Source organism: Bufo bufo, chromosome 5, assembly GCF_905171765.1.
Source record: "Bufo bufo chromosome 5, aBufBuf1.1, whole genome shotgun sequence".
In the NCBI taxonomy this organism is placed as follows: domain Eukaryota; kingdom Metazoa; phylum Chordata; class Amphibia; order Anura; family Bufonidae; genus Bufo; species Bufo bufo.
Genome location: NC_053393.1, coordinates 380,195,324 through 380,222,695, shown reverse-complemented (window position 1 = coordinate 380,222,695; position 27,372 = coordinate 380,195,324). Strand labels below are relative to the sequence as shown.

Below are 27,372 nucleotides of genomic sequence, written 5' to 3'. Positions count from 1 at the left end.
ACTATAAGGCCTCCTGCACGCGATCGTATCTGTTTTGAGGTCCACAAATCGCGGATCCACAAAATATGGATTTGGTCCGTGTGCATTCCACACCCACTGTCAAAAAGCCTATTCTTGTCTGCAACACGGACAAGAATACGACAGGTTCTATAATTAATTGCTTGGCCACGCGGATGCAGACGGCACGTGGATGACATCCATTGGCTGTCAGTTTTTTTTTTGTGGACCCATGGAAATGAATGGGTCTGTGTGCAATCCGCAAAAAATGCGGATCGGACATGGACTGAAAAATATTCCACAATGTGCAGTGTGAGGATGCAGCTCTATAGGCCTCTATATAATAAAACTCAAGCAGTACTATCAGCTAGCAGCAAAATGCCGTACTAGACTACAGCTACCCATACACCATAGATAGCTTTCGCCCAAACACTCCTGCAATCGACAGCGATTCCTCACAGCTTCGGCATAAATATTCATGTCTGGCTGAGCATGCATGTATTTTTATGTTTCAATGTTTTTATTTAGGCTACTTTCACACTTGCGTTTGGTGCGGATCCATCATGGATCTGCACAGACGGATCCGTTCAGATAATACAACCGTCTGCATCCGTTCAGAACGGGTCCATTTGTATTATCTTCAACATAGCCAAGACGGATCCATCTTGAACACCATTGAAAGTCAATGGAGGACGGATCTGTTTTCTATTGTGCCAGATTAAGTCATAGAAAACGGATCTGTCCCCACTGACTTACATTGTGTGTGAGAACGGATCCGTTTGGCTAAGTTTCGTCAGATGAACACCAAAAGGCTGCAGGCAGCGTTTTGGTGTCCTCCTCCAAAGCGGAATCGAGACGGAACGGAGGCAAACTGATGCATTCTGAGCGGATCCTTTTCCATTCAGAATGCATTAGAGCAAAACTGATCCGTATTGGACCGCTTGTGAGAGCCCATGACGGATCTCAGAAACGGAAAGCCAAAACGCCAGTGTGAAAGTAGCCTTAGTCATTTTCCAGAAAACAAAGTAAAAACAATATACAACAAATAAAAACAAAAAACAAACCAAGGTCCCAGGATATTCAAGCTATGCCTCTGCCACAAGCTTCATCAACAACTACATCAACCTTTAGTTTTTTTTGCACACAAATACTGTAGTATATATGATAAAGTCTAATACCCAAAGAGATCATGGAAAAATCACAAACCTTTCCCCAATTTCAGATTTGCCCAGCGATTTATATCTTTGTCAAACTGGTAACCGAGGACTTGGCAAGGTTGGAAAGAGGACAAGGACAAAGAAAAAACTATCTTAATAAAGCAGAGATTAGGGCTCTTGAAGAATAAAAAAAAAAGTTTAAGGAATAGTGATAAAGCAGGCAGATAAGGGAGGAAATCTAGTAATCTGGCCCTCAGAAATGTATGAAAAACAAGTGTATAAACTTTTGAGAGATTGGATGTGTTACAGAAATCTGTTTAACAACCAACTCTTATTATTTCAAAATGAGTTGAATCTTGGACAGGGCACAAGAAGAAAATGTGATTTAGAAAAAAGTGAAGGAAATGATGATGGTGACAGATCCGAAGATTCACACTTTTTATATAATTCCAAAAATTCACAAAAATAGTTTGGATCCACCGGGGAGGCCTATAGTTGCAGGTAATGAGGGCTTAGGTGAAAACATCTGTAAATTCATTGACTACCATCTGAAACAACTGGTAGTAAGTTTACCTTCATACAGGATACAACGGCGGCATTGAATAGACTGGAAAATATCCAAGTATTTGAGCGAATTCTGATTGTTACAGCAGATGTAGAGTCTCTCTATACAAGTATTAGACATGAAGATGGCCTAAGAGCAGTGGCGGAATTTTTAAAAGGCAATAATTTGGAACAGAAATTTAATTATTTCATTTTGAAATTGTTGGATTTTGTTCTAAAACATATTTTTTTCATCTTTAAAGACAAACATTATTTGCAAATCCAAGAAGTGACCATGGGGGCCACTTGTGCCCCATCTTATGCAAAACTCTTTTTAGGAGCTTGGGAAAGAGAAATTTTGGATGCGCTACATAGACGATGTTTTATTTTTTGGGGCGGGATCGGTAGAGGACCTGAAGGAATTTATGAAGGTCCTTAATATGAAAGATCTAAATATTAAAGCAAACCTGTCATCAACTTTATGCTGCCCATACTAACGGCAGCATAAAGTAGAGACAGGTTAGTTGATTTCAGCTGTCTGTCATTTATAAGTTTAAAGTAAGTGGTTGCCGAGAACCAACATCACAATCATTGCAGACTGGGCCTGGAAAAGAGTCACGGTCACCTGAGAAGAGTCATGGTTATTCATAAATTCCTGCTCTCCCTGACCACCTGCTGATGATTGATAGTCTCCTACCTAGTTTTCTCCCTTTCTCTTTAGGAGAGAACTGACAATCATCAGCAGATGGGCGGGAGAGCAGGAGATTATAAATAACCAGGACTCTTCTCAAATAGCATTTCTGTCACTATTTTATGCTGCCCTCATCGAGGTCAGCATAAAGTTGATGACAGGTTTCCTTTAAAGGGAACCTGTCACCGGGATTTTGGGTATAGAGCTGAGGACATGGGTTGCTAGATGGCCGCTAGCACATCCGCAATACCCAGTCCCCATAGCTCTGTGTGCTTTTATTGCGTAAAAAAATGGATTTGATACATATGCAAATTAACCTGAGATGAGTCCTGTATGTGAGATGAGTCAGGGACAGGACTCATCTCAGGTTAATTTGCATATGTATAAAAAAAAAAATTACGCAATAAAAGCACACAGAGCTATGGGGACTGGGTTTTGCGGATGTGCTAGCGGCCATCTAGCAACCCATGTCCTCAGCTCTATACCCAACTGACATCAATTTAAGGAGATGTATTATGGACAGACCTTTAATGACAGCAAGAAGATCTAAAAACTCGAAGGATATCCTAGTCCACAGCCATTACATACTGGAAATAAAAGGGAAAACTAGCGAACGAAAGGTAGGCTCTTTTGCATGTGGGCAGGGGCGTAGCCATAGGGGAAGCAGGGGAAGCGGCTGCTTTGGGGCCCTGACCCAGAAGGGGCCCATCCAGGAGAAAGAATATTTTGACAGGGCCCCCTCAACAGTATTACACAATGAAATTATATACAGTGACAGTATAGACAGTGTAGAAAACAGATGGAACAGCTGCCGGGCCTGTTCTGAGAGAGCGATCTTTACTAGCAACAGGAATGGGGGTGGCATGAAAGTAAGGGGTTACGAAAAAATTACTGGGGAAGGGGGGCCCCATTCAAAAATTTGCTGTGGGGCCTAGTCATTTCTAGCTACACCACTGCATGTGGGTCATGTAAAGCATGCAAAAATATGGAGAGATCCAATAATTTTGCAGATATATGAGATCAGAGAATATACAGTATTTCTTGCTCTTCTACAGGAGTAATATATCATGCTACATGTCCATGTGAAAAAGTATATGTGGGTCTTACGACAAGAGAATTAAGAAAAAGGATTAAAAAATGTCACCGTAATAAGGGGGTGGAGAGGACCCGGCCGCGCACGCTTCCTCATCGTGGCCGGCGTCCTTCATCCCCTAGACACCGAGCAGAGGGGGAGCGGAGCGCCGATGGCAATGAGTCGGCGCTCAGATGTATTGATGTGCCTGACATGGGTCATGTGATGCTGGCCACGTCACATGACCCTTTAACTAGACCTATTTAAACAGGTAACCTGCTGGCCACAGGTTGCCCGTGATTGGTCTTGTTACCTCACTAGCGTACTCTGCATTGCTACTGTGTTTGTTTAACTTCGGCTTGTTTTTGACGTGGATTTTGGTGTTTCCCCTTGTACTGATGTGATACTCGGTGAGTATTGACCTTGATCTTGTGTTTTGTTGCATCTTCCATCTGCCTGAAGTGTGTCGCTTCTGTGTGTTCTGTCCTAGCTTTGTTGTTTTCTCCATTGTTGTTCCTTCCTGTAGACCCCTGCACGTACTTAAGTTAGGGACCGCTGTCTAGTTGTACACCGTCGGTTAGGACGGACCATGCAAGTAGGTAGGGACAGAAGTGTGGGTGGAGTTAGGGCTGCACTCTTCCCTACCCCTTTGTGACACAAAGGATGGAGATTATGTAAACAGCTTAAAAACAATTCCCAAACACTTCAAGATCTTCCACAACAGTAATCCAAACCTACTGAGATTCAAAGGTATTGATATGGTTCATTTAGGGTCTAGAGGAGGGGACAGAGGTAAAAAACTAGTACTAGTAACAAGTACCGGTAAATGGATTTTGAGGTTGGGAACCATTGCACCAAGTGGTTTAAATGGAAATCTGGGAGTTAGCGCCTTTCTCTAAAGTGATAGTATTGTTATAAGGGGACATTTCTTTGTGTAATGCCTCATGCACACGACAGTATTTTTTCACGGTCCGCAAAACGGGGTTCCGTTGTTCCGTGATCAGTTTCCGTTTTTGTTTCCGTGTGTCTTCCTTGATTTTTGGAGGATCACCAGACATGAAAAGTGAAAAAAAAAGTTTGCCTTGAAAATGATAGGAAAAAAACGGACACGGATCACGGACGCGGATGACAATCTTGTGTGCCTCCGTGTTTTTTCACGGACCCATTGACTTGAATGGGTCCGCGAACCATTGTCCGTGAAAAAAATAGGACAGGTCCTATTTTTTTCACTGACTGGAAACACGGATCACGGACGCGGATGACAAATGGTGCATTTTCCGAGTTTTCAATGGACCCATTGAAAGTCAATGGGTCCACAGAAAATCACTGAAAATGGAACAACGGACACGGATCCCAACAACGGTCGTGTGCATGAGGCCTAAGGTTGTTGGTTTTTATATGTTTTAAAAAGATTTTAATAGATTGTGTTGTAATTTCTATAGAGAACAGAAAATGCGGGGAAAGTAGCCTTGATGCATTTTGAAATTGTGGAGAAACGCACTGAAAAGAGCCGTCCGAAAAAGAAAAAAAAAAATGATTTAAAAAAAAGAAAAAAAGGATGGAACAGCTGCGACTGAAGAAAACCATTCATCAATATATAAGAAAGTTGACCTTGAGGTTTTTTTTTTTCACGTAATGTTTTTTCAATCTTGGTGGTTTATTAATTTGGTTTGCAATCACTCATTAGATTATATATCACTGGATTTTTTTATCACTATATTTTTGTATATTCTTATTAGGTTTATTATTTACTATTTATGACAGTGAATTCTGTGTATGAATTTATATGTGTTTCTTGGTTTAATCTAGATCATACACATGAAAATTGTATTATGGCACTAATAATGAATTATTAATGGTTATTTCAATTAGTTCATTATAGCACGTTTAGCACTTTAACACTACTAATGCACTTTAGAAGGTATAAACCCCTTTCACAGAGATACTGTATATATTGTTTTTCCTTTTTATAAGGAACTTGAGGATGATATATCCAGTTTTAATAACTGTCTTCGTGTTTAGAAGTTCTTTCCCAATATGCTAATAAATAAGGCTATGTGCGCATTGTGAGTCTCGTAGCCACAGCACTTGGCCAGTCTCCAAAGAGATTAGACGCTAACAACGTCAACCTACGTCACTTCGGTGTGGGAGGTTGCCCTTCTTGGCATCGTTCTAAGGGGAAGGTTGGAAGTAGCATATACGTGGCGGACAGTGATTGGCCATGTGCCGAGAAGACATCCATAATGATAGATTGATCACATGTAGCAATACGTAGCTTATGATAGGCCATAACTACTTTAGGTATCCCCTAAAGCCTCTCCTCCTGAAGAAGCAATAACGCGAAATGCGCGTTGAGGGGACGTCGTTATTCTCACTTTCCAAGTTCAGGTATGTCACTTAGGCCTATTGCACACGACCGTATGGCTTTTTCAGTGTTTTGCGGTCCGTTTTAAACGGATCCGTTGTTCCGTTTTTTGTTTCCGTTGTGTTTCCGTTTCCGTTCCGTTTTTCCGTTCCGTTTTTCCGTATGGCAAATACAGTATACAGTAATTTCATAGCAAAAATTGGGCTGGGCATAACATTTTCAATAGATGGATCCGCAAAAAACGGAATGGATACGGAAGACATACGGATGCACTTCCGTATGCATTCCGTTTTTTTGCGGACCCATAGACTTTAATGGAGCCACGGAACGTGATTTGCGGCCAAATATAGGACATGTTCTATGTTAAAACGGAACGGAAAAACGGAAAAACGGAAACGGAATGCATACGGAACACATTCCGTTTTTTTTGCGGACCCATTGAAATCAATGGTTCCGTATACGGACCGTATACGGACCGCAAAAAACGGCCAGTAAACGGGAAAAAAAAAACGGCCGTGTGAAAGAGGCCTTATAAGAAGGTCCAAGTACAATTCTATTTGTTTATATCATCTCTATATCATGTATTAGATTGCATGGAGAGAGAGGATAGGTGTGAGGGACATTTACTGAGGCGATATTTTACCGCCCTAATTTACATTATGATATATCTCTTAGGCCGAATGCACACGGCCATGTTCCGCGGCCAAGAGCGGTCCGTGGTATGCCGGGCTGGATTCCTGTTCAGAGCAGGAGCGCACGGAGTCATTGGTTGCTATGACGCCGTGAGCTTCATGCCGCCGCTGCACTACAGTAATACACTCGTATGATCTATACTAGTGTATTACTGTACAGCAGCGGCGGCATGAAGCGCACGGCGTCATAGCAACCAATGACTCCGTGCGCTCCTGCTCTGAACAGGAATCCAGCCCGGCATACCACAGACCACTCTTGGCCGCGGATAACGGCCGTGTGCATTCGGCCTTAATCATAGCCACCAAACAAATAGGTATATAAAAGGAAGTCTGCTATACTTCCCAAGAATTCGGTACACTAGATGAGATACGACACTATATATTTGCATCCCTACTGTAATTATGATATAATCTTTTTAAATTGTGTATAATAAAAGGTGAATTTTTTAAGGATTTGTTTTTGGGTTTATATTATTTAATTGAGTATTCCGATCAGGTGTTGAAGGAGTCATCGTGGATCTAATACAGTGTTAATAAGTGTATATGGTCAGCTCTGAAGAACTGCACCACATTTCCTTGTTCCGAATGTATTTATCAACCCACCTGATGTTGTGTAGGCAGAACTTTATAAGGATTCTATCATGTACAACAGGAACCCAGGCATATAAGAAAAGACAACAGGGCCAGACATGGTGTTCGACAATACTGTGACACGTGACATCATGACATAGTATTTAGTACAGTATTTAGTTGGGACCCCTAGCAATGCTGAGAATGGTAATGCTGTCCATTATGGTCAATGGGAAACAAAGAAATAACCGAGTATCATAACATTATTACCGTATATTACTATTATTTTTCTGCTTTATTTATTTTAAATATTTGCAATCATTCTCAGATTTTCAAATAGTTTTTGTTTCATTACATTTCTTACCCCCCCCCCCCCAAGTGCTACAAAAAAGGGCAATGCTTCACAATAATTTACTAAAATGAACCAATCATCATCTTTTGTCATCCGTGCAATTTTTGGCTTAAAAAGAGGAACAGATGTCAGTGCTAGGGAAACGAGTTCATCCATAGCTAAGAAGCTCAAATAAGATTTTTTGATGTGTTTGCCACTGCCGGGTTAAATGTCCTAGCGGTATACTTACAGTAGCTAAGTAGTCACAGGACAAATGACCATCAAATTATCGTTTATAACAACGGGTACACAGCAGAACGTGACCAGTTGTCCTTTGCTTTGATAAGGTTGAAGTGAATTACCCAAATCTATCACAAACAAATCGAACAGCTCCAGGAAACATATGTCACTTTTTATCTTACGCAGGAAACATTATTGGTGCCAGCCTGTGTAAATGCTCCATCTGTCTACTGTAGTGCCTTAGTCATAAATCTATTAGGTCTCAGAATATTTAAGCTAAGTCACACCATGCTAATCAGCAAACAGTATGTCTTCCAGGAAGTTAATCATTTCTATCATGCAGCGTGCACTTTTTAACCACATTTTTGAGGCTTCACCTCTGCTAACTTTCCATTAAAGAGAACCTGTCACCACCTTCCATTAAAGAGAACAGCCTGCAGGCGGCATGTTATAGAGCAAGAAGAGCTGTAAAGTTTTGTGGGAAAAGATTCAGTAAAACTTGTAATTTCTACATTTAAACCTCTGCTCTTTTTGAGTTCAGTTGTACACAGGGGTGGGTGTGGGGGCAGGGGGGGGGGGGGGGTCTTATCAGTGACTGAGGTTGCCCTGAATTTCACAGGGACAAGTCCTTTTTAAACATGAGATTCTGAAAAATTATCTAAATGTCCTAGTAATGACAGATCCTAAATTTCTGTCACTGATCTATAGGAGGAAAACATAAAGCTTATGATAAAAACCTATGTGAACATTAATATAAATTGTAAACCTATTTTAACCCCTTAAAGGAGCTGTCCCACAAAAAAATATTTAGCAAATTTTCAAACTAGTACCCGGATATGAATATTTTTTTAATTGCATGTAATCAAAGATTTATTATAGCTACTGAGTTATTCACTGAAATCTATCTGTATAGCGCCACCTGCTGTTTGCGCTTTTTCTAATTTCTCCGTCCTACTCACTGAGATGGAAGCACATGCCCAGTTCATGCTTCAACTGCCACCGGCTACAGCAGAAAGGAAGCACCTCTGAGAAAGGACACGCCCCATAAGCTACCAGCATGAAATAAATCTTACAGAACAATTGGAGAAATGAATGGGGAGATTTCTGGATCCATGTGAGGTACAGGGCTGGTTCTAGCTTTGTTAGAAAGAGGTTGTCATGTACTAGATTAAATTTTTTACATTACTCATGGGATACCTTAAAGAAGTTGTCCAAATTTTTTTAAATCTAAGGGCCTTTTGAGAAAGCCGCACTCACCTGATCCCCACCACTTGCTTCTGGTTCCCTGGCTCCAAGGATGTCTTCACTGGACTTCTGTCCTACACAGACGAAGTCACATGCACTTTTGAAGCCAATGACTGGCCTCAGCAATGACGTGTCTCCAAGTGGCACGTCACTGCTGGGTCACATGTTGCTTAAGGACACATCACCAATGAGGCCAGTCATTGGCTGTAGCGGCACAGTGAAGGAGGTTGATAGACATGGAGTGGAAGTGCAGTGAAGAAAGCCTGGAAGCCAGGTAACAGGAACCGCGATGTGGGTCATATGGATTTCTCCACAGGTCCCGATGTCTGGGAATTAGCTAAAATTTTATTTTTAGAAAAAAAAAAAGGGTAGCCCCTTAAATATGGATATTATATTACAGCTACAAGTCCGTACTACTAGTAGTCAAAATGACACATAAAAATGAGCTGTTCGGTTACTAGTCTCATAGTATTAATCCAGTTAATCAGGAAAAAAAATGGAAATATCCAGATGATGAGAAAATCGTAGCTTTGTTGCGGTATAAAATCGTTGACATACAGGACAAGTTCGGTAACGCGTTTCAGACCATGAACAAATAGAGGTACTTCCTAGTGTCCTGAGGAAGGACCGCTATTTGTTTATGATCTGAAACGCGTTACCGAACTTGTCCTGTATGTCAACGATTTTATACCGCAATAAAGCTACAATTTTCTCATCACCTTCGAGCTGGATATTTCCATTTTTTTTCTTGATTCATTGCAACGCATCCAGGTGCGTCATCCGTGCTCGGCTGGTGGAGGGGAAGGTGAGAGCTGCTGTGTGCGTTAATGTATTAATCCAGTTGTATTCCTGAACAAAGCACTCACCCACCTCCCCCTGCCCCTGGGACATGATGGTAAGGCACTTACACAGGGGCAGCCTGTCAATCACTGTCAAGAGGGGCAGGACAAGATGGAGGACATAAATGCAGGACGACCCCTTCCATGTAACTCTATTTTGTCATTAATGTACAAATTCAGTTTTGCTGCCTGTTTTCCCGTTTGCTGGAAGAAAACACACCATAAATGCAGATATGTCTTCGCAAAAACCGCATGTGTTTTTTTGGTGTATTTTTTGCCACACCAAAAAGCAGCACAGCTGCGACATGTGGCAGCACCCTTAGGGTATGAATGATCACACACTGCAGGTCCACTGAAGCTTTTCAGCAGCTGAAAATCCACAATGGATCTGCCACAAATCTGCAACAGCAAAATCTGCACCAAATAACATGAATTTGGTTGCAGAAATCCTCACGGAAATGCTGTGTTTGCCACCCTCTGCGTTGCAAAGGGTGACATCCACAACCTAAATCTGCAACATAAATAGACATGGTTACAAATCTGTGAAACATGAATGGAGGGCTGCGCAGTGCGCCCTCCACCACTTTCTGGGCTCCGTTCTCGATTTAGGTGCGGGTCCCAGCGGTGTGACCCGCACCTAGAAGACAATGGGGGTATATCCTAGCGATATGCCTCCATTGTCTGTGATGAGACAACCCCTTTAAGCAGAAAGAGCAGTTTGTTCAGATATGCAGATAAGATGTTTGGTGCCCTAGAGGCGGATGCTACTGTTCTCACCTGGTTTCGTAATCTCATGCCTGAGCCATGTGCCAGAATTTCAGCGCGTGCACAGTACAACTCGTCTGTCCAGGCAGAAACAAGATGATGTACTGTGCATGTGCCAAAAGCTCTAGAGGAGTGGGAACGGAGATAGGAGTGGTAGTGGCTCTGGCTGCAATAATTATTCATAGTGGAAATCCTCACACCAATGCAGTGGGGCCAGGGCAGTGATAGGAGGGTGCACCTTTTCTTTCCTCGGGGCACACCCCGATGTTTGGTCTCCTTCCTGAAGGTAGTTGGGATGCCCTTGGCGTTGTGAGATTGTTGTGGGTGCAAGGCAGGAGTTGTAGGTGCAGTGGCTGGCGTATGGTACTAGAGTCAGCAACCAGGCCAGTTGTAGGGAAATAAACATCTCTCTTTATAAAAGTGAGGAATGGGAGTTGTAGTACATCCAATGGTATCAAACAAAGCTCCAAATAATTCACAGTGCAACTCTTCCCAGATACCAATGTATGGATATAGGCCAGGATGGGGATTGTAGTACTCCTTCCTTCTATGTCTCCAAAGTCTCTCGCTGCAGAATCTAATGCTGGCTGAGAAGTACAGGATTAAGATATGACTGGCCAGGTTGTGTCCACTTGTGAAGGGTGGTTTTAGCAATTTCCCTCTCACTGCAGCAAAGTCTTCATCAGCCTTAGGCCTCATGCACACCACCGTTTTTCTGGTCCGCATCCGAGCCACAGTTTTTGCGGCTCGGATGCGGACCTATTCACTTCAATGTAGCTGCAAAAGATGCGGACAGCACTCCGTGTGCTGTCCGCATCCGTTGCTCCGTTCCGTAGCCCCGCAAAAAAATATAACATGTACTATTCTTGTCCGTTTTGCGGACAAGAATAGGCATTTCTACAATGCGCCACCTGTTCCATTCCGGCAATTGCTTAAGAGTCCAGTGGGCGGTCCCACTCGGTGACTGACAGCATTCCACGCATGACTTTCTAAAAGGTTAAACAGGAAAAAAGAAAACGCGCAGAGTGATATCTGGATTTTAACCAAAACTAAAATAAGATTCTAAAAACCTGTCTTTAGACATATCAAAAAATTACTGGCTCTGAGTTATACTTAGTGACCAAGTATCGGCTGTTGATTTTCAGTATCGGCTGTTGATTTTCAGCATCATTTCCAAGCAGCAAATTTCAATTGTGCCATGGTTGCTGAAGCCCAATTTCAATCTGTCTGCCTCACTAAATATAACTTAATTATGCATTTTAATAATGAGCAGTAATTAAAGGGCATCTGTCAGCAGATTTGTACATATGAAACTGTCTGACCTGTTACATGCGCACTTGGCAGCTGAAGACATCTGTGTTGGTCCAATGTTCATATGTGCCCGCATTGCTGAGAAAAATGAAAATGTTATATATGCAAATTAACCTTTAAGAGCAACCACGGGGGTAGGGGGGAGCATTTGCGGTTACTCCTAGAGGCTCTGCACTCTCTGCATATGCCGCACCGTCTCCCTTTTGATTGCCAGGGCAACACAGTGTAAACGTCATCACGCCTGGTCCTGTTGATTTAAGCGGAGAGGGTGCAGCAGTTGCAGAGAGAGCAGAGGATGTGTAATGGCAACGCCCCTGTTGCTCCTAGAGGCTCATTTGCATATAATAAAACAATTTTTCTTAGCAATGCGGGCTCATATGAACATGGGGCCAACACAGATGCCTTCAGCTACCAAGTGCACATGTAACAGGTCAGCCAGTGTCATAGGTACAAATCTGCTGACAGATGCCCTTTAAAATAAGTCTGCTTCCAAGAAAATATCACAGTACATATTAGCTGAAAGTTTGACTTTTTATATTTGACTTTTATGTGTACATGCAGGTTTCTTCTGGGTTTTTTTGTGCAGAAAATCCACTACAGATACCATAATTTTTACATTTTGCTAAGTGTACTGTAAAAGCTTTGATTGGTGGAAAAATGTGGCATATAAAGTGTACATTATCTTTTACATTTAGTTTTCTCATGGGATCAGTGGGATCATTCATATCCTGTATTAATACATAGTTTTTGCGGTATTAGGTGTAAATGTGCACTTCACCTGGTTTGCATAAAGAATGGCATGCAGGGCCGGTGCAAGGATTTTTGCCGCCCTAGGCAAGATAAAAATTGCCGCCCCCCCCCCCCCTTTTTATCAGATGATCTGCCCATATCATGACATCACATATGTTCCACCCCTTTCTCAGCATTTAAATTAAAAGAACTGCTATGTTTCCCTTAGGGTTAATCAAGCTTCTTGTAGCTCTGTCTTTTAGCTCTTCTTGTAGCTGTCTTAAGGTTTTAATCCCTTCAGCCCAGTGGGAGGGGAACACGAGGGTGCCCCACTCCTAACAACTATATAGTGCCAGGAAAATGAGTTTGTTTTCCTGGCACTATAGTGCTCCTTTACCACCAGTACTGCACAGTGTCTGTTCTCTGCAGGAACAGGCTATAGACACCAGTACCACTACATTAAACTGTACTGGTTCTGGGACTATAGTGTCCTTTTAGGCTCCATTTACACGTCCGCAATTTCGTTCTGCATTTTGTGTAACGGAATTGCGGACCCATTCATTCCTATGGAGCAGCACGGTGTGCTGCCCAGACACGAAATTGCGCATCCGCACTTCCGGGTCCGCACTTCCGGGTCCGCACTTCCGTTTCACAAAAAAATAGAACATGTCCTATTCTTGTCCGCAATTGCGGACAAGAACAGGCATATTCTATCAGTGCCGGCAATGTGCGGTCCGCAAAATGCGGAACACACATTGCCGCTTTCTGTGTTTTGCGGATCCGCGGCTCCATGTATCCGCAAAACACGTTGCGGACGTGTGAATGGAGCCTTAATGTGAGGTAAATTAGTTTCCAATGTAGTATTAATAACTAAACAATTACATAATAAACATATTGCATTGTCTACTTACCACCAGGACAATAAGATAATCTGGTCTCTGGCTGCAGTCTGGCTCTTGGTCTGGCTCTGGGGACTCCCTTGTCACTCTCTTCTCCCCCCTCCCTCCCTTGTCACTCTCTTCTCCCCCCTCCCTCCCTTGTCACTCTCATTCCCCCCCTCCCTTTTCACTCTCATCCCCCCCTCCCTTGTCATATATAAAGTGAAGTGCACACTAAGTGAGCACTTCCTGTCAGTCCGGCCGGGTACAGGAAACAAAAGCTCCTGTACCGGGGACCGAACAGTAGAGATGGGAAGTTCGGATCTTTCACATGAATCGAATCTTCGGTTCACTCGCTGAGTCTACTGACTGCTGAGCTGAGACGCAAGTGATCCGAAGAGCTTAGGTGGTGCGCATGCGCGGATGCTTCGATTCACTTGCTGACTCGCTGAGTCGGCTCTTGGCACTTGGTCTGAGCTCTGACTGAGTGAGGAAGGGATGGGGACAGGACTCAGGACAGAATGCATTGTCACCAACAGTGACAGTCTGACAGTACAACCAAGTGAAGTGAATCCACAGGGAAAACTGTATGTGCTAAGTTAACAGTAACACTGGCTGATAATAAAATAGTCCACAGTCCGCACAGACATCACACAGGAAAATAACTAGTGTGAACCCACCCTTAGTTATATAGCTACTGAATCCTAAAGGGTTAATTCAACCTGTAATCTAAACTCTGTGTCCTGTCACTTCTCCTATCTCTCTGCTGACTGCCCCTTAATCTTATCACTGCTGCAGCCTGGTCATCATCCTCAGTGTAAACTGTTCGAGTGACTCACGGTTCAGGTTTCTCGCACCAGAAATACCGTTATGTAGCTGACTGACATTAGCGATGCGCTAATGTCAGCACTACATAACAGTATGTTTCTAACATTAGTCCCTGCAGCCGTTTTTGTTAAAAAAGCACTTTTATTATATGCTAATGAGCCTCTAGGTGCTATGTGGGCGTAAAATCAGCACCTAGAGGCTCCGTCCACTCACGCTTTATCCCGCCCAGGTCCAGTGTTCTGCCCGCCCCGCTCCTCTTGATTGATGACACTGTTCCCTGCATAGTTGGCGAAATCCCGCACCTGCGCCGTTCACTTCTGTCTTCGGCGCAGGCGCAGTGAGTGAAGGCCGCTCTCCTGATGCCGGCTTCCTCACTGTGACGTGGTCGGCGCAGGCACAGTGAGGAATCCGGCACCAGGATCGCATCATTCACTCACTGCGCCTGCGCCAAAGACAGAAGTGAACCTGCCAAGACAGAAGACAGGAGGGCCCGCCGCCGTACTTTGAAAAAAAAACTTGCGGCAACGCTTTTTTTAAAAACCGCACGGGGCCGGCACCCCCTGCTAAATTGCGCCCTAGGCGGCTGCCTAGGTCGCCTTACAGGTGGCGCCGGCCCTGATGGCATGATATGGGTGCACCAAAGGAATGCTATTGAACTACTATTTATATGCATGTCATCGTTTAAAGGGTTTTCCCTTTAAGAGAACCTGCCAACTCTCCTGACGTGTTTGTTTTGGCAACTACTTGTATTCCCCATGCAAGAACAACACTGGAGTGTCTTTTCTTATAGCAATATGTTGTGTGATTCCTCTATCATTCCTGCTAGAAGTTTATGAAAGTCCAGGTGCACTCCCCCAAATGGAAACACCAATTGTACCTTCATTCATAAACTTGTATCAGGAATAATAGAGGAATCACACAACACAGAATCAAAAGAATAAATGCTCCAGAATTGTCATGTGGTGTATAATTATTTACTAAGGCCCCTCGCAGACGAGCGTTCCTCCCGCAGCGAGTCCGCATCGCAGCACCCGGCCTGACCTCCCAGCACTGACGGGATTCACATAGCATTATATTGATTTATAAAGCATTATGCCAGTGTTATCCAATACATTTCAGAACTGTAAGGGTTACATAGCATCACAAATCAATATAATGCTATGTGACCCCCGGCAGCGCTGGGAGGTCCGGCCGGGAGCTGCGTTGCGACTCACTGCGGGAGGAACGCTCGTCTGCAAGGGGCTTAAAACAGACATGTCAGGAGAGGTAATTGTTCCTCTATAATTACCACTTATCACCTAACCACAGGATGGATAAGTATTTGATCCACTCGCTGGATCTCTTATACTCTGCTTGAATAGAGAGGTAGTAACGCATGCACACTATCTTTCTGCTTCATCTCTATGTGGGACTGATGGAGATAACCAAGTACTGTATTCCGCTATCTCTGTCAATCCTATAAAGATCGAATAAAGCAGTAGTATGCCGCGTGACCACCACTCCATTTAAGTGGAAGGCAAAGGACTCCTGTTTTTATGATCATGGTGGTGGGACCCTCAGCAGTCAGACACTTATCACCTATCCACGGGATAATTAACGAGTGTTAATCATTGGAAAACCCCTTTAATTATGTAATAGATTATGCTTTTATAACTGTGTACACAGTACTACGTTCTAATAAGTTATTTGTGAATCAACTCTTAAAGTGTTTGTCCCACAAAAAATATTCGACATTTTTCAAACCAACACCCAGATCTGATTACTGTTATAACTGCATGTAATTGCAGGGGGCGTTCCAAGTTTATAAATTATCCCCACTCCATCGGGTAGCAGGACTTCAGTTCTCGGGATCAGTGGCAGGGTCCCACAGTTGGATCCCTAGCGATCAGCTAGTTATTCCCTATCCTGTGGATAGGAGATAACTTCTAACTTAGATTGGCTCAACCCCTTTAAATAATTTAGTATAGCTACAGAGGTATTCCATAAAATGTATCTCTATAACACCATCAGATGTTTGTCATTTGCCGTTTGTTTTTCTTATTTCTCTGTCCCTCTCGCTAAGGAGGACGCACTTGCTCGGTTCCATCCATCAACTGCCACAAGCCAGATCCTCCACAAGATGTGACATTTACAGGGTGCAACTTCCAGCAGAAAAATAAGGTCTCCTGAGAAAACACATGCCTCCTGAATTGTGAAAGGGAGAGCTTCAGCAGAAAGGACATGCCCACTGAGAAAGGACACGTCCCTTGAGCTGCCAGTCTGAAATAAATCTAGCAAGAGTAATGAATGTGGAGATCTCAGGATCCATGTTAGGTACAGGGCTAGTTCTAACTTTGTTAGAAAGAGAGTGACATGTACTATATGATTGCATTAATCATGGGATAACCCCTTTAATAACTGCCCAAACACAAAGAGATTGGCTTAAATCAGCTTCAAATAGTGTTGTCTTCTATTAGACCTGTGAGACCTATTTTTGTCTCAGAACCTTGGCATTCTGGAGGATCTCCTGGTACTCTTGGGAAATACATTAAAGGTGTGACTTGGTTCCCACATTTTGTGGTTATTATTAGTGTATACCTATATGGGTGTTTTTGTATTTAGAGGCTGGGACAGGTTTTTCCTGTGAACTTAATCCGCTAGGGCTAAGCACAAAAAAAAATATTTGCTTGTCTACATGTGAATGACTAATCTTTGGACTAAATAGCATTGTCTTTATACAGCATTTTGTTGTACTGCCTGATGCTGAGCAACAGTCAGACTCATGCTACTTTGTCACCTTCAACAAAGGTGGCGTGCCGGTTGCCAAGCAAAAGTATGAGTATTTGAGAAGGAATATTTCACTGTTCATTAATTATTTACACATGTTAATTTCATGCCAAAAGATAACTTTTATGTCATCATAAAATATGTTGTCATCGTTCCATCGCTGCCCGTGGTTACGCTGCTCAATGGTTGGGGACTTCTGCTTGATTTGACAATTTTTCAGACATATAAAAGGGCAGGACAGTTTGCCTATGGTCACTGTGGCTGTAGTCCTAGCGGCAGGTAACCCATGTAGATATTTCATGGAAGAATGGTAATACTTTTGGTATCCTTGTTTCAAAGGCCACCAATATCCCCAAAGGCAAGCATATTGGTGGACACTAGTAAAAGAGTAGACTTTAAGAGGACTGGTCACCAAAAATTTCAGTGCAATCTGCAGGCAGCATGTTATACAGTAGGAGGAGCTGAGCAGGATGATATATACCGTATTTTTCACCCCATAAGACACATTTTTTCCCCCAAAAGTGGGGGGGGGAAATGTCCCTGCGCCTTATGGGGTGAATACTAATGAGCGCCTCCATTATGGAAGCGCTCATTAGTACCGGAAGACCAGGAAGCGGTGAAGGCTCTGTACTCACCACTTCCTGGTCCCTGGCTGTTGGCTGTGCAGTGGCTGCGCAGAGCGTGAGGGCGCTCTGTGACCTCACGCTGTGCGCGCCAGTTCACAGCACAGCCGACAGCATGAGGAAGAAGATCGTGGGCGGTGAGGAGCGGCGGCGTCCAGGAGCAGGAGAGGTAAGTGGTTAATCTGAGGCAATATGGGGCTGCTGGGGGATGATCTGGGGCAATATGGGGCTACTGGGGGTGGATATGAGGCAATGGGGGCTGCTGGGGGCTAATATGAGAGGCAATGGGGGCTGCAGGGGGCTGATATGAGAGGCAATGGGGCTGATCTGAGACTGCTGGGGGCTGATGAGAGGCATGGGGCTCTTATGTGAGGTCTGATTGGGGGTCATTTACATTGGGGTCTGAGCTGAGGTCTGATTTGGGATCTGATCTGAGGTTTTGTTGGGATCTGATTGGGGCTGTTAACTGAGGTCTGATTAACATTGGGGGTCCAATTGGTGGTCTGACCTGAGGTCTAATTAAAAATATTTTTTTTCTTATTGTCCTCCTCTAAAACCTAGGTGCGTCCTATAGGGCGAAAAATGCAACTCAGTAAAACTTAATGTATATATTTACATCTTTGCTTTTTTCACCTCCTGTGAAGAACTATTGGTACAGGGAGCGGGTGTTAGGTATCTCTCTATGTACACTTATACACACAATGCAATTAATCACTGATAATCCCTCCCCCCTGTACCCATAGCTTTTCACAGGAAGTGGAAAAAGCGAAGATTTAAAATGTATAAATTACAGGTTTTACTGAATCTTTTCCTACAAAAATATATATCAATCTGCTCGGCTTCTCGTGCTATATAACATGGTGCTGTAAGATTGCATTGCATTTTTTGGTGACAGGTCCTCTTTAAAGGGGTGTACTGGAAGTAAAATATTGATGATCGATCATCAGGATAGCTCATCAATATCTGATAGGTGGGGGTACAACTCCTGCAACACCCATCGATCAGCTGTTTGAAGAGGCGGCGGTGAGCACTGCAGCCTCTTCCTAGGCCGGTGATGTCATGTTTTCCAATCACTTGGCCTATGTGCAGCTCAGTCCTATTCAAGTGAATAGACCTACACAGAACAATCTACAGCACTTTTCTTACTTTAAAGAGGCTGGACGGCTCACCGGATCACTGCAGCCTGAAATCTCGTGCGTGATGACATATGATGACACCACACCGGCCAGTGTGATGACGTCATGACGTAACGTGGTTGATTTTCAGTCAAGATGGATAAGGTGAGTATTATATATTTATTTTTAACCCCTGAAAGGCCTCCATTTTTACATCAGATGCCGTGATCAGCGATAAACGCGGCAATCACCATTCCCAGTTATTATACCATTACTTAGAAAGAAATGTGATTCGTGACAAAATAATTTCTTTGTGAAATTTGGCGAAGCAGCTGAATTGAAGTTTTCATAACTTAGCTCATCAGTAGTCATAGTACATGTGTACATTTGCAGGCAGTATTTTGCTCAATACAGACACTAAATCTAAAAATACTATGTTCCACATTTCCTAAAATAAGTTAAAGCACAATGCACCATTATAAATCTATGTTAATATGTATAAATAGTGGACATCACATGTGTTCCCTAAGGCCAGGGGCTGGACCATGAAGACTGATTCATCTACATCTGATCCTGCAGTCCACAGTTAGCTGGTGTTATTTTTGTTCTACATTATTCAGTACAACCTTGTAGCAGTATGGATGTGACAGAACCCAGTGTGGACATTTCTTTGCCCCAGCAAATAGTAGCTATCACATGTGTTCCCTAAGGCCAGGGGCTGGACCATGAAGACTGATTCATCTACATCTGATCCTGCAGTCCACAGTTAGCTTACGTTATGTTTGTTCTACATTATTCAGTACAACCTTGTAGCAGTATGGATGTGACAGAACCCAGTGTGGACATTTATTTGCCCCAGCAAATAGTAGCTATCACATGTGTTCCCTAAGGCCAGGGGCTGGACCATGAAGACTGATTCATCTACATCTGATCCTGCAGTCCACAGTTAGCTTGCGTTATGTTTGTTCTACATTATTCAGTACAACCTTGTAGCAGTATGGATGTGACAGAACCCAGTGTGGACATTTCTTTGCCCCAGCAAATAGTAGCTATCACATGTGTTCCCTAAGGCCAGGGGCTGGACCATGAAGACTGATTCATCTACATCTGATCCTGCAGTCCACAGTTAGCTTGCGTTATGTTTGTTCTACATTATTCAGTACAACCTTGTGGCAGTATGGATGTGACAGAACCCAGTGTGGACATTTCTTTGCCCCAGCAAATAGTAGCTATCACATGTGTTCCCTAAGGCCAGGGGCTGGACCATGAAGACTGATTCATCTACATCTGATCCTGCAGTCCACAGTTAGCTGGTGTTATGTTTGTTCTACATTATTCAGTACAACCTTGTAGCAGTATGGATGTGACAGAACCCAGTGTGGACATTTCTTTGCCCCAGCAAATAGTAGCTATCACATGTGTTCCCTAAGGCCAGGGGCTGGACCATGAAGACTGATTCATCTACATCTGATCCTGCAGTCCACAGTTAGCTTACGTTATGTTTGTTCTACATTATTCAGTACAACCTTGTAGCAGTATGGATGTGACAGAACCCAGTGTGGACATTTCTTTGCCCCAGCAAATAGTAGCTATCACATGTGTTCCCTAAGGCCAGGGGCTGGACCATGAAGACTGATTCATCTACATCTGATCCTGCAGTCCACAGTTAGCTTGCGTTATGTTTGTTCTACATTATTCAGTACAACCTTGTAGCAGTATGGATGTGACAGAACCCAGTGTGGACATTTCTTTGCCCCAGCAAATAGTAGCTATCACATGTGTTCCCTAAGGCCAGGGGCTGGACCATTAAAACTGATTCATCTACATCTGATCCTGCAGTCCACAGTTAGCTTGCGTTATGTTTGTTCTACATTATTCAGTACAACCTTGTGGCAGTATGGATGTGACAGAACCCAGTGTGGACATTTCTTTGCCCCAGCAAATAGTAGCTATCACATGTGTTCCCTAAGGCCAAGGGCTGGACCATGAAGACTGATTCATCTACATCTGATCCTGCAGTCCACAGTTAGCTGGTGTTATGTTTGTTCTACATTATTCAGTACAACCTTGTGGCAGTATGGATGTGACAGAACCCAGTGTGGACATTTCTTTGCCCCAGCAAATAGTAGCTATCACATGTGTTCCCTAAAGCTATAGGCTGGATCCTGCAGCCTACTTCATGTACTTCTGATCCTACAACCTACAGTTAGCTTTCAATATGTATCTCAATGTATCTGTTCAGTTAAGTACAGCATTGGATGTGACAGAGCAAAGTATGGACATTTCTTTGCCCTAGCTTTTGAAGCTAGATGTTTTAAAGTGTACACTATCTGGCAAGATGGGCGTACTATCGTCAGAAGTCATAGAGGTCACTTCTTCAAGCAGTGGGACCAAATATTGAAAAACCCCTTAGTGACCACTAATACGCCTTTTTACTGACGTAAACAAAGTTTTTTTTTTAGCTTTAATCAACCATTACATGTATCTAAAATGGAGCATTAAAAACTATAACTTGTCCTGCAAAAAATAAGACCTCATACAAGTACAAAAAACTAAAAAGTTACAGTATACTGTAGCTCTTGGAATGCAATTTAAAAAAAATGCGCTTGGTCACTAAGGGGTTAAGGTAAAACAATGTTGGCTACATCCTAAGCATATGTTGTATGCAATATAAACATCTTGTAAAAGAATGTTATTTTGGGTTTACTGACTTCTCTTTACTGTTTTTTCCATAAGAGAGTACATACCTGGTATTCTATTCAGTGTCACCCAGTAATGTTCATCTGGACTGAAAGTGTCCTTAGACCATTTCAGTAGATCCAAGGCTCTCTGATCTTCTAGAATGAATTTGGTAAATTCCCTTGTCAGGGCAACGTATGCCGACCCAAAGTATATGGTGATATTGTGAGGAGGGGGAGGCTTTAAAACGTTGGTCCTCAACACATATGAATGTACTATATCCTCGCGATGAACATATTTGGTGCGGGGGATGGCATGATCTGGAGGCAGGACCCCAGGAGTGATATTTTTCCCATAAAATTTTTTTAAATGTTGTACAATCTCCTTGTTGGTCTTCAAAGGGAAATCCTGTCCACAGGTATTGATCACATACTTCCACCGCACCTCTGATTTCAGCAGGTCTTTTATGCAGTGCAGATCAGCCTGCAGTCTCGATATTCCAGCATAAACCACAGGCTCCATTTTTGAGGCAAGAAAAGCATTAGGAAAGCAATTTACCAAATCATCTACTGCCTGCAAGAAATCCGCGCTCGCCTTCTCATCCACATGGATGCAGTATATATTTTGGGGCACGTAGATAGCCCTAAACAGCCTCTCGAAGGTATCGAATTCCTTGTGCACTGCCATCATGTAAGCTAGAGGAAAACCAGCCTCTTCCTCTGAGAGGGGAGCCGTGATGTAGTGATGGTGCCTTATATAATCTCGACAGTCATACCTTTCATAGGAGTTAGTCGCTGTGGGTTCGAATAGAGATTTCTGTCCATTTGAAAAGGCATCGCAGGCTTCGAGTAAAAGGATTCTTTCCTCGGTCGCATTAAACCTGTGGAAAACTTTCCACTTCATGAGGCTGTTGTTATAATATAACAACAGAAGGGTTACACTTAATATAGGAATAGGGAACATACATCGTATCCAAGAATTCATTATTAAAAAAGAAGAGAAATCTTATACCTCCATCTAAAGGTGCCTCTCGTTGACTGCACTCTCCTGCATTGCTGAATGGTGCATTGTCTTTTCTTTCTGGAAGCCTCCTTTCTGGCAATGCATTTGTGTCATCTCTGTTCAGTGTGCAGCAGCACCGTTCTACATTCTCTCCCTTTTCTTCATATGATTTTCTGCTAGCTGCATGAGGCTATGATGACCTTCTCTTCACTTCAAACATTTGCATATGAAAACACTGAGTGCGCTCATTGGCTAAGGCTCTGGCACCCGGCAGCATGTCACTGACTGCTTTAATCCGTCCTTTCCATTTTACTCGCATGTGTTTCACCACCAAGCTTTGCTGCGGGGTCAGCTCTGAATTCAGAAGTACGGCAAATAATTACATCTCCGGACGGTGCATCGTAACCGAGTTCTACGTCTAAGAATTCGGTTTTTTCCAAGTACAATTTTTCCCCCCCTTTGTTGATATAACAAAAACTCTTTCAGACATCCACCCAAAATAGCATTGAAAAAAATGTTATCTTCTAAGGCCTCATGCACACGACCGTTCCGTTTTTTGCGGTCCGCAAAACACGGAAGCCGCCCCGTGTGCCTTCCACAATTTGCAGAACGGAACAGGCGGCCCATTGTAGAAATGCCTATTCTTGTCCCCAGAACGAATAGGACATGTTTTATTTTTTTTTCCGGGGCCACTGAACAGAGCAGAGTGCTGTCCGCCTCTTTTGCGGCCCCATTGAAGTGAATGGGTCCGCACCCGAGCCGCAAAAACTGCGGCTCGGATGCGGACCAGAACAACGGTCGTGTGCATGAGGCTTAAGGCCTAGTTCACACGTCAGGCCTCTTTCACACGACCATATGGCTTTTTCAGTATTTTGCGGTCTGTTTTTCACGAATCCGTTGTTCCGTTTTTTTTTGTTTCCGTTGTGTTTCCGTTTCCGGTCCGTTTTTCCGTATGACATATACAGTATACAGTAATTACATAGCAAAAATTGGGCTGGGCATAACATTTTCAATGGATGGTTCCGCAAAAAACGGAACAGGTACGGAAAACATACGGAGTACATTGACTTGAATGGAGCCACTTAACGTGATTTGCGGGCAATAATAGGACATGTTCTATCTTTCAATGGAACGGAAAAAACGGAAATACGTTAACGGAATGCATACGGAGTACATTCCATTTTTTTGGCGGAACCATTGAAATGAATGGTTCCGTATACAGAACGTAAAAAACGGCCCACACACAGAAAAAAAAACGGTCTTGTGAAAAAGGCCTGTGTTTTGTCAGTGATTTCCATCAGTGATTGGCCTCATGCACACGACCGTTCCGTTTTTTGTGGTCCGCAAATTGCGGATCCGCAAAACACAGAAGCCGCCCGTGTGCCTTCCGCAATTAGCGGAACGGAACAGGCGGCCCATTGTAGAAATGCCTATTCTTGTCCGCAAAAGAGACAAGAATAGGACATGTTATTTTTTTTTTTGCAGGGCTACGTAACGGAGCAACGGATGCGGACAGCACACGGAGTGCTGTCCGCATCTTTTGTGGCCCCATTGAAGTGAATGGGTCCGCACCCGAGCCGCAAAAACTGAACAACGGTCGTGTGCATGAGGCCTTTGTGAGCCAAAACCAGGTGCGGCTTTAAACACAGAACAGGTGCAGATCTTTCTCTTAGGGCTCATGCACACGAACGTATTTTCTTTCCGCTTCCATTCCATTTTCTTTGCCGACCGTATGCGGAACCATTCACTTCAATGGGTCCGCAAAAACAACGGAAGGTATTCCGTGTGCATTCCGTTCCCGTATTTACGTTCCGCACAAAAAAGTAGCGCATGTCCTATTACTGTCCGCAAATCACGGTCCGAAGCCCCATTCAATTCAATAGGTCCGCAAAAAATGCGTAACGCACACGGAACACATTCGTATGTCATCCGTATTTTGCGGATCCATACTGTAGAAATGCTATGCCCAGCCCATTTTGCTCATGTGTTTGGTGATTAATAAGTTACGGTTTCCATTTCCGATCCGTAAAAAACAGATTGCATACGGAAACCGTATGTTTTGTGGAATAACGGAATGGAGGAGGACTTAAATCAGAGAAAAAAAAAACCTTAGATACGGAACAACGGATCCGTGAAAAACTGACCGCAAAACAACGGTCGTGTGCATGAGCCCTTAAGGGAACGGTCTTCTCAAAGAAGAAGGCCAGAATTCATAGTAAATATATGGTGGAACCGAAAATCAGTCACTGAAAATCTGGTCTTGATAAAGAGGTGATCTTTTGGAGATATCTGCACTTTGTGGAAGATAAACCTTTGGCCCAGTCTGAGGTTCAGAGCACACATGATTTCATAAAGATTATATCTGTACTTTGCGCCATTCAGTTTTCTCTCAACTCTGATCAGTCTTCCCATCCCAGCAGTTGAAAAACACCCCAACAGCATGATGCTGCCACCACCATGCCTCACTGTAAGGCCTCATGCACACGACCGTTCTGTTTTTTGCGGTCCGCAAACCGCGTATATACGCAAAAAACTGAAGCCGACGTGTGCCTTCCGCAATTTGCGGAACAGAACGGGCAGCCCATTGTAGAAATGCCTTTTCTTGTCCGCAAAATGGACAAGAATAGGACATGTTATATTTTTTTGCGGGGCTACGGAACGGAGCAACGGATGCGGACAGCACACAGAGTGCTGTCCGCATCTTTTGCGGCCCCATTGAAGTGAATGGGTCTGCATCTGAGCCGCAAAAATGGCGGCTCGGATGAGGACCCAAACAACGGTCGTGTGTATGAGGCCTAAGGATCGTAATGGGCAGTGCCAGGGTTCCTCCAAACATGATGCTTAGAAATTAGGTCAAAAAGTTAGGTTCATCTTGGTTCAATCGGACCAGAAAATCTTGTTTCTCACAGTCTGAGAATCTTTTAGGTGTTTTGTATGCAAACTTTCATGTATCTTTTACTGAGGAGAGGCTTATTTCCGGCCACTCTGCCATAGAGCTGAGATTGGTGAATTGCTGCGGTGATGGTTGACCTTCTGGAAGTTTCTCCTATCTGCACACAGGATCTTTGGAGCTCAGCCTGAGTGACCATTGGGTTCTGTAGGAAGATTCTGACTGTCCATCAGACATATAATAAGCTACCGCATGATCCCACGCCAATATATAGAAAAGGACTGAATGACATTTTGCTTAAAGGGGTATTCCCATCACCAGTTTTCATACTTACCTGCGGCGAGCGCGACGTTCACTTCCTGGATTCGGCTGGGCGGGCTCAGTCAGCTTGATTGACGTCTTCTCCCGGCCAGGCCGCGCGCTGTCTTCAACATGCACGCCGCCGTGCATGCGCCATGGTGACTTATTCCTGGCCTGTATAGTACAGAGACAGCGTGCGCGTTCGCGGCTCTGTACTATACTGGCCAGGAAGAAGTCATCATGGCACATGCGCGGCGACATGCGCGTTCAGGACATTGCGCGGCCCGGCCGGGAGAAAATCTTCAGTCTTCTGCGCAAGCGCGGCCACGGGATTCGACAGGCGAGAGGTGGCTGTAACCACCAGGGGAGACGAAAGACAACAATCAGGTAAGAGGGGACTTATTTTCTCAAAAAGGGTGGGAATTGGGTAATAAAATGTATTTATAAAAATGATCACTGTCAAATCATTAACAGATTTAACAGTGATCATTGTGATGGGAATACCCCTTTAAAGCTCAAGCAGAGAACCTCATAAGTAAAAAGGAATTCACATTTTTAAGCCCTGAATATCCAGCATTGGCAACATTTTACAGTTTGCCAAAGCTGCTTAAAGGACTGACACCGCTAAAAGGGAGACCTATTGGGTCCGGGATTGGGAGGCTAACATCGAACATCAGTACATATGTTGACACAATTTTAAGGCCATTTGTGGAAGGGCTCCCATCCTAAGTGAGGGGCACAATGGATGTCTTAAAACGACTAGAGGGGATCCATTGTGAGGAGGGCACTTGGCTGGCTAGCCTTGATGTAGAAGCTTTATATAGCTCTATCCCACACGATACAGGGTGCCAAGCGATACAGTTTTTTCTTCCGCAAAGAGGTGAACACTGACAACGTCACAATTTCTTTCTTTTGGAATTGATCAGGTTCATTCTGACGTGGAATGTATTCATATTTGCAGGCCAGATCTTCCACCACCTCAGGGGTGTGGCAATGGGGAGCCCATGTGCCCCGACTAATGCCAACCTTTTCCTGGGCTGGTGGGAGAGTGAGGTTGTTTTTTCAGACATCATGGAACGGTTCACGTCATCGATAGTACTCTGGCTAAGATTCATCGATGACATGTTTATTTTATGGAGAGGGCAAGAAGTTGAATTTCAGTTTGTATATGAACTGAATAAGAACCAACTTGGTTTATTTTTTACATCCACAATAGAGGCCAAATAAATATCATTCTTGGACCTCTCCATTGCATTAGACACATCAGGAAGGATAGTGGCCACCCAACAGCTCTTAAGAGAGCCATTCCAAAAGGGCAATATTTGAGAGCCCGGAGAAACTGCTCTGAATTGGCAGATTTCAGGGTGGCAGCCCGGGATCTTCAGGCCCACTTTAAGAATTGTGGCTATCCACAGAAAATTGTAAAGAGTGCATATCAACAGCAGTAACCGGGAACAACTCCTGTGTCCCAAAGTGAGAAGCGAGAAAGATAAAACGTGCAGGAATATTGGCACCTATGACAGATCCCATCGGGAGATTAGAGGAATTATTTAAACTTATTGGGGGATTTTAAAATCTGACCCAGATATTGGGCATCTACTAACGGAACATCCCTCTTCCGGCGGAATCACAACTTAACAGATCATCAAGTTCACAGCTTGTACTAGGCCCCAAAACCATCTAAATCATGGTTAAGAAATTATGCCAAAGGTACATTCCCATGTGGAACATGCTCCTTCTGCAA

The 27,372-nt window shown here is 43.6% G+C and overlaps 1 protein-coding gene across 2 annotated transcripts in view; it reads right to left on the bottom strand.

Annotated features, from left to right (window-relative positions):
• Positions 1-22,719, bottom strand: part of LOC121001896 (N-acetyllactosaminide beta-1,6-N-acetylglucosaminyl-transferase-like) — a 151,228-nt gene extending 128,509 nt beyond the window's left edge. For both annotated transcript variants that reach the window (XM_040433137.1, XM_040433138.1), the window contains exon 1: positions 21,505-22,719. In XM_040433137.1, the coding sequence (XP_040289071.1) occupies positions 21,505-22,420 (916 nt within the window). In that variant the 5' untranslated portion in view covers positions 22,421-22,719. The remainder of the gene's footprint in view (positions 1-21,504) is intronic.
• Between the last annotated feature and the right edge of the window lie 4,653 nt (positions 22,720-27,372).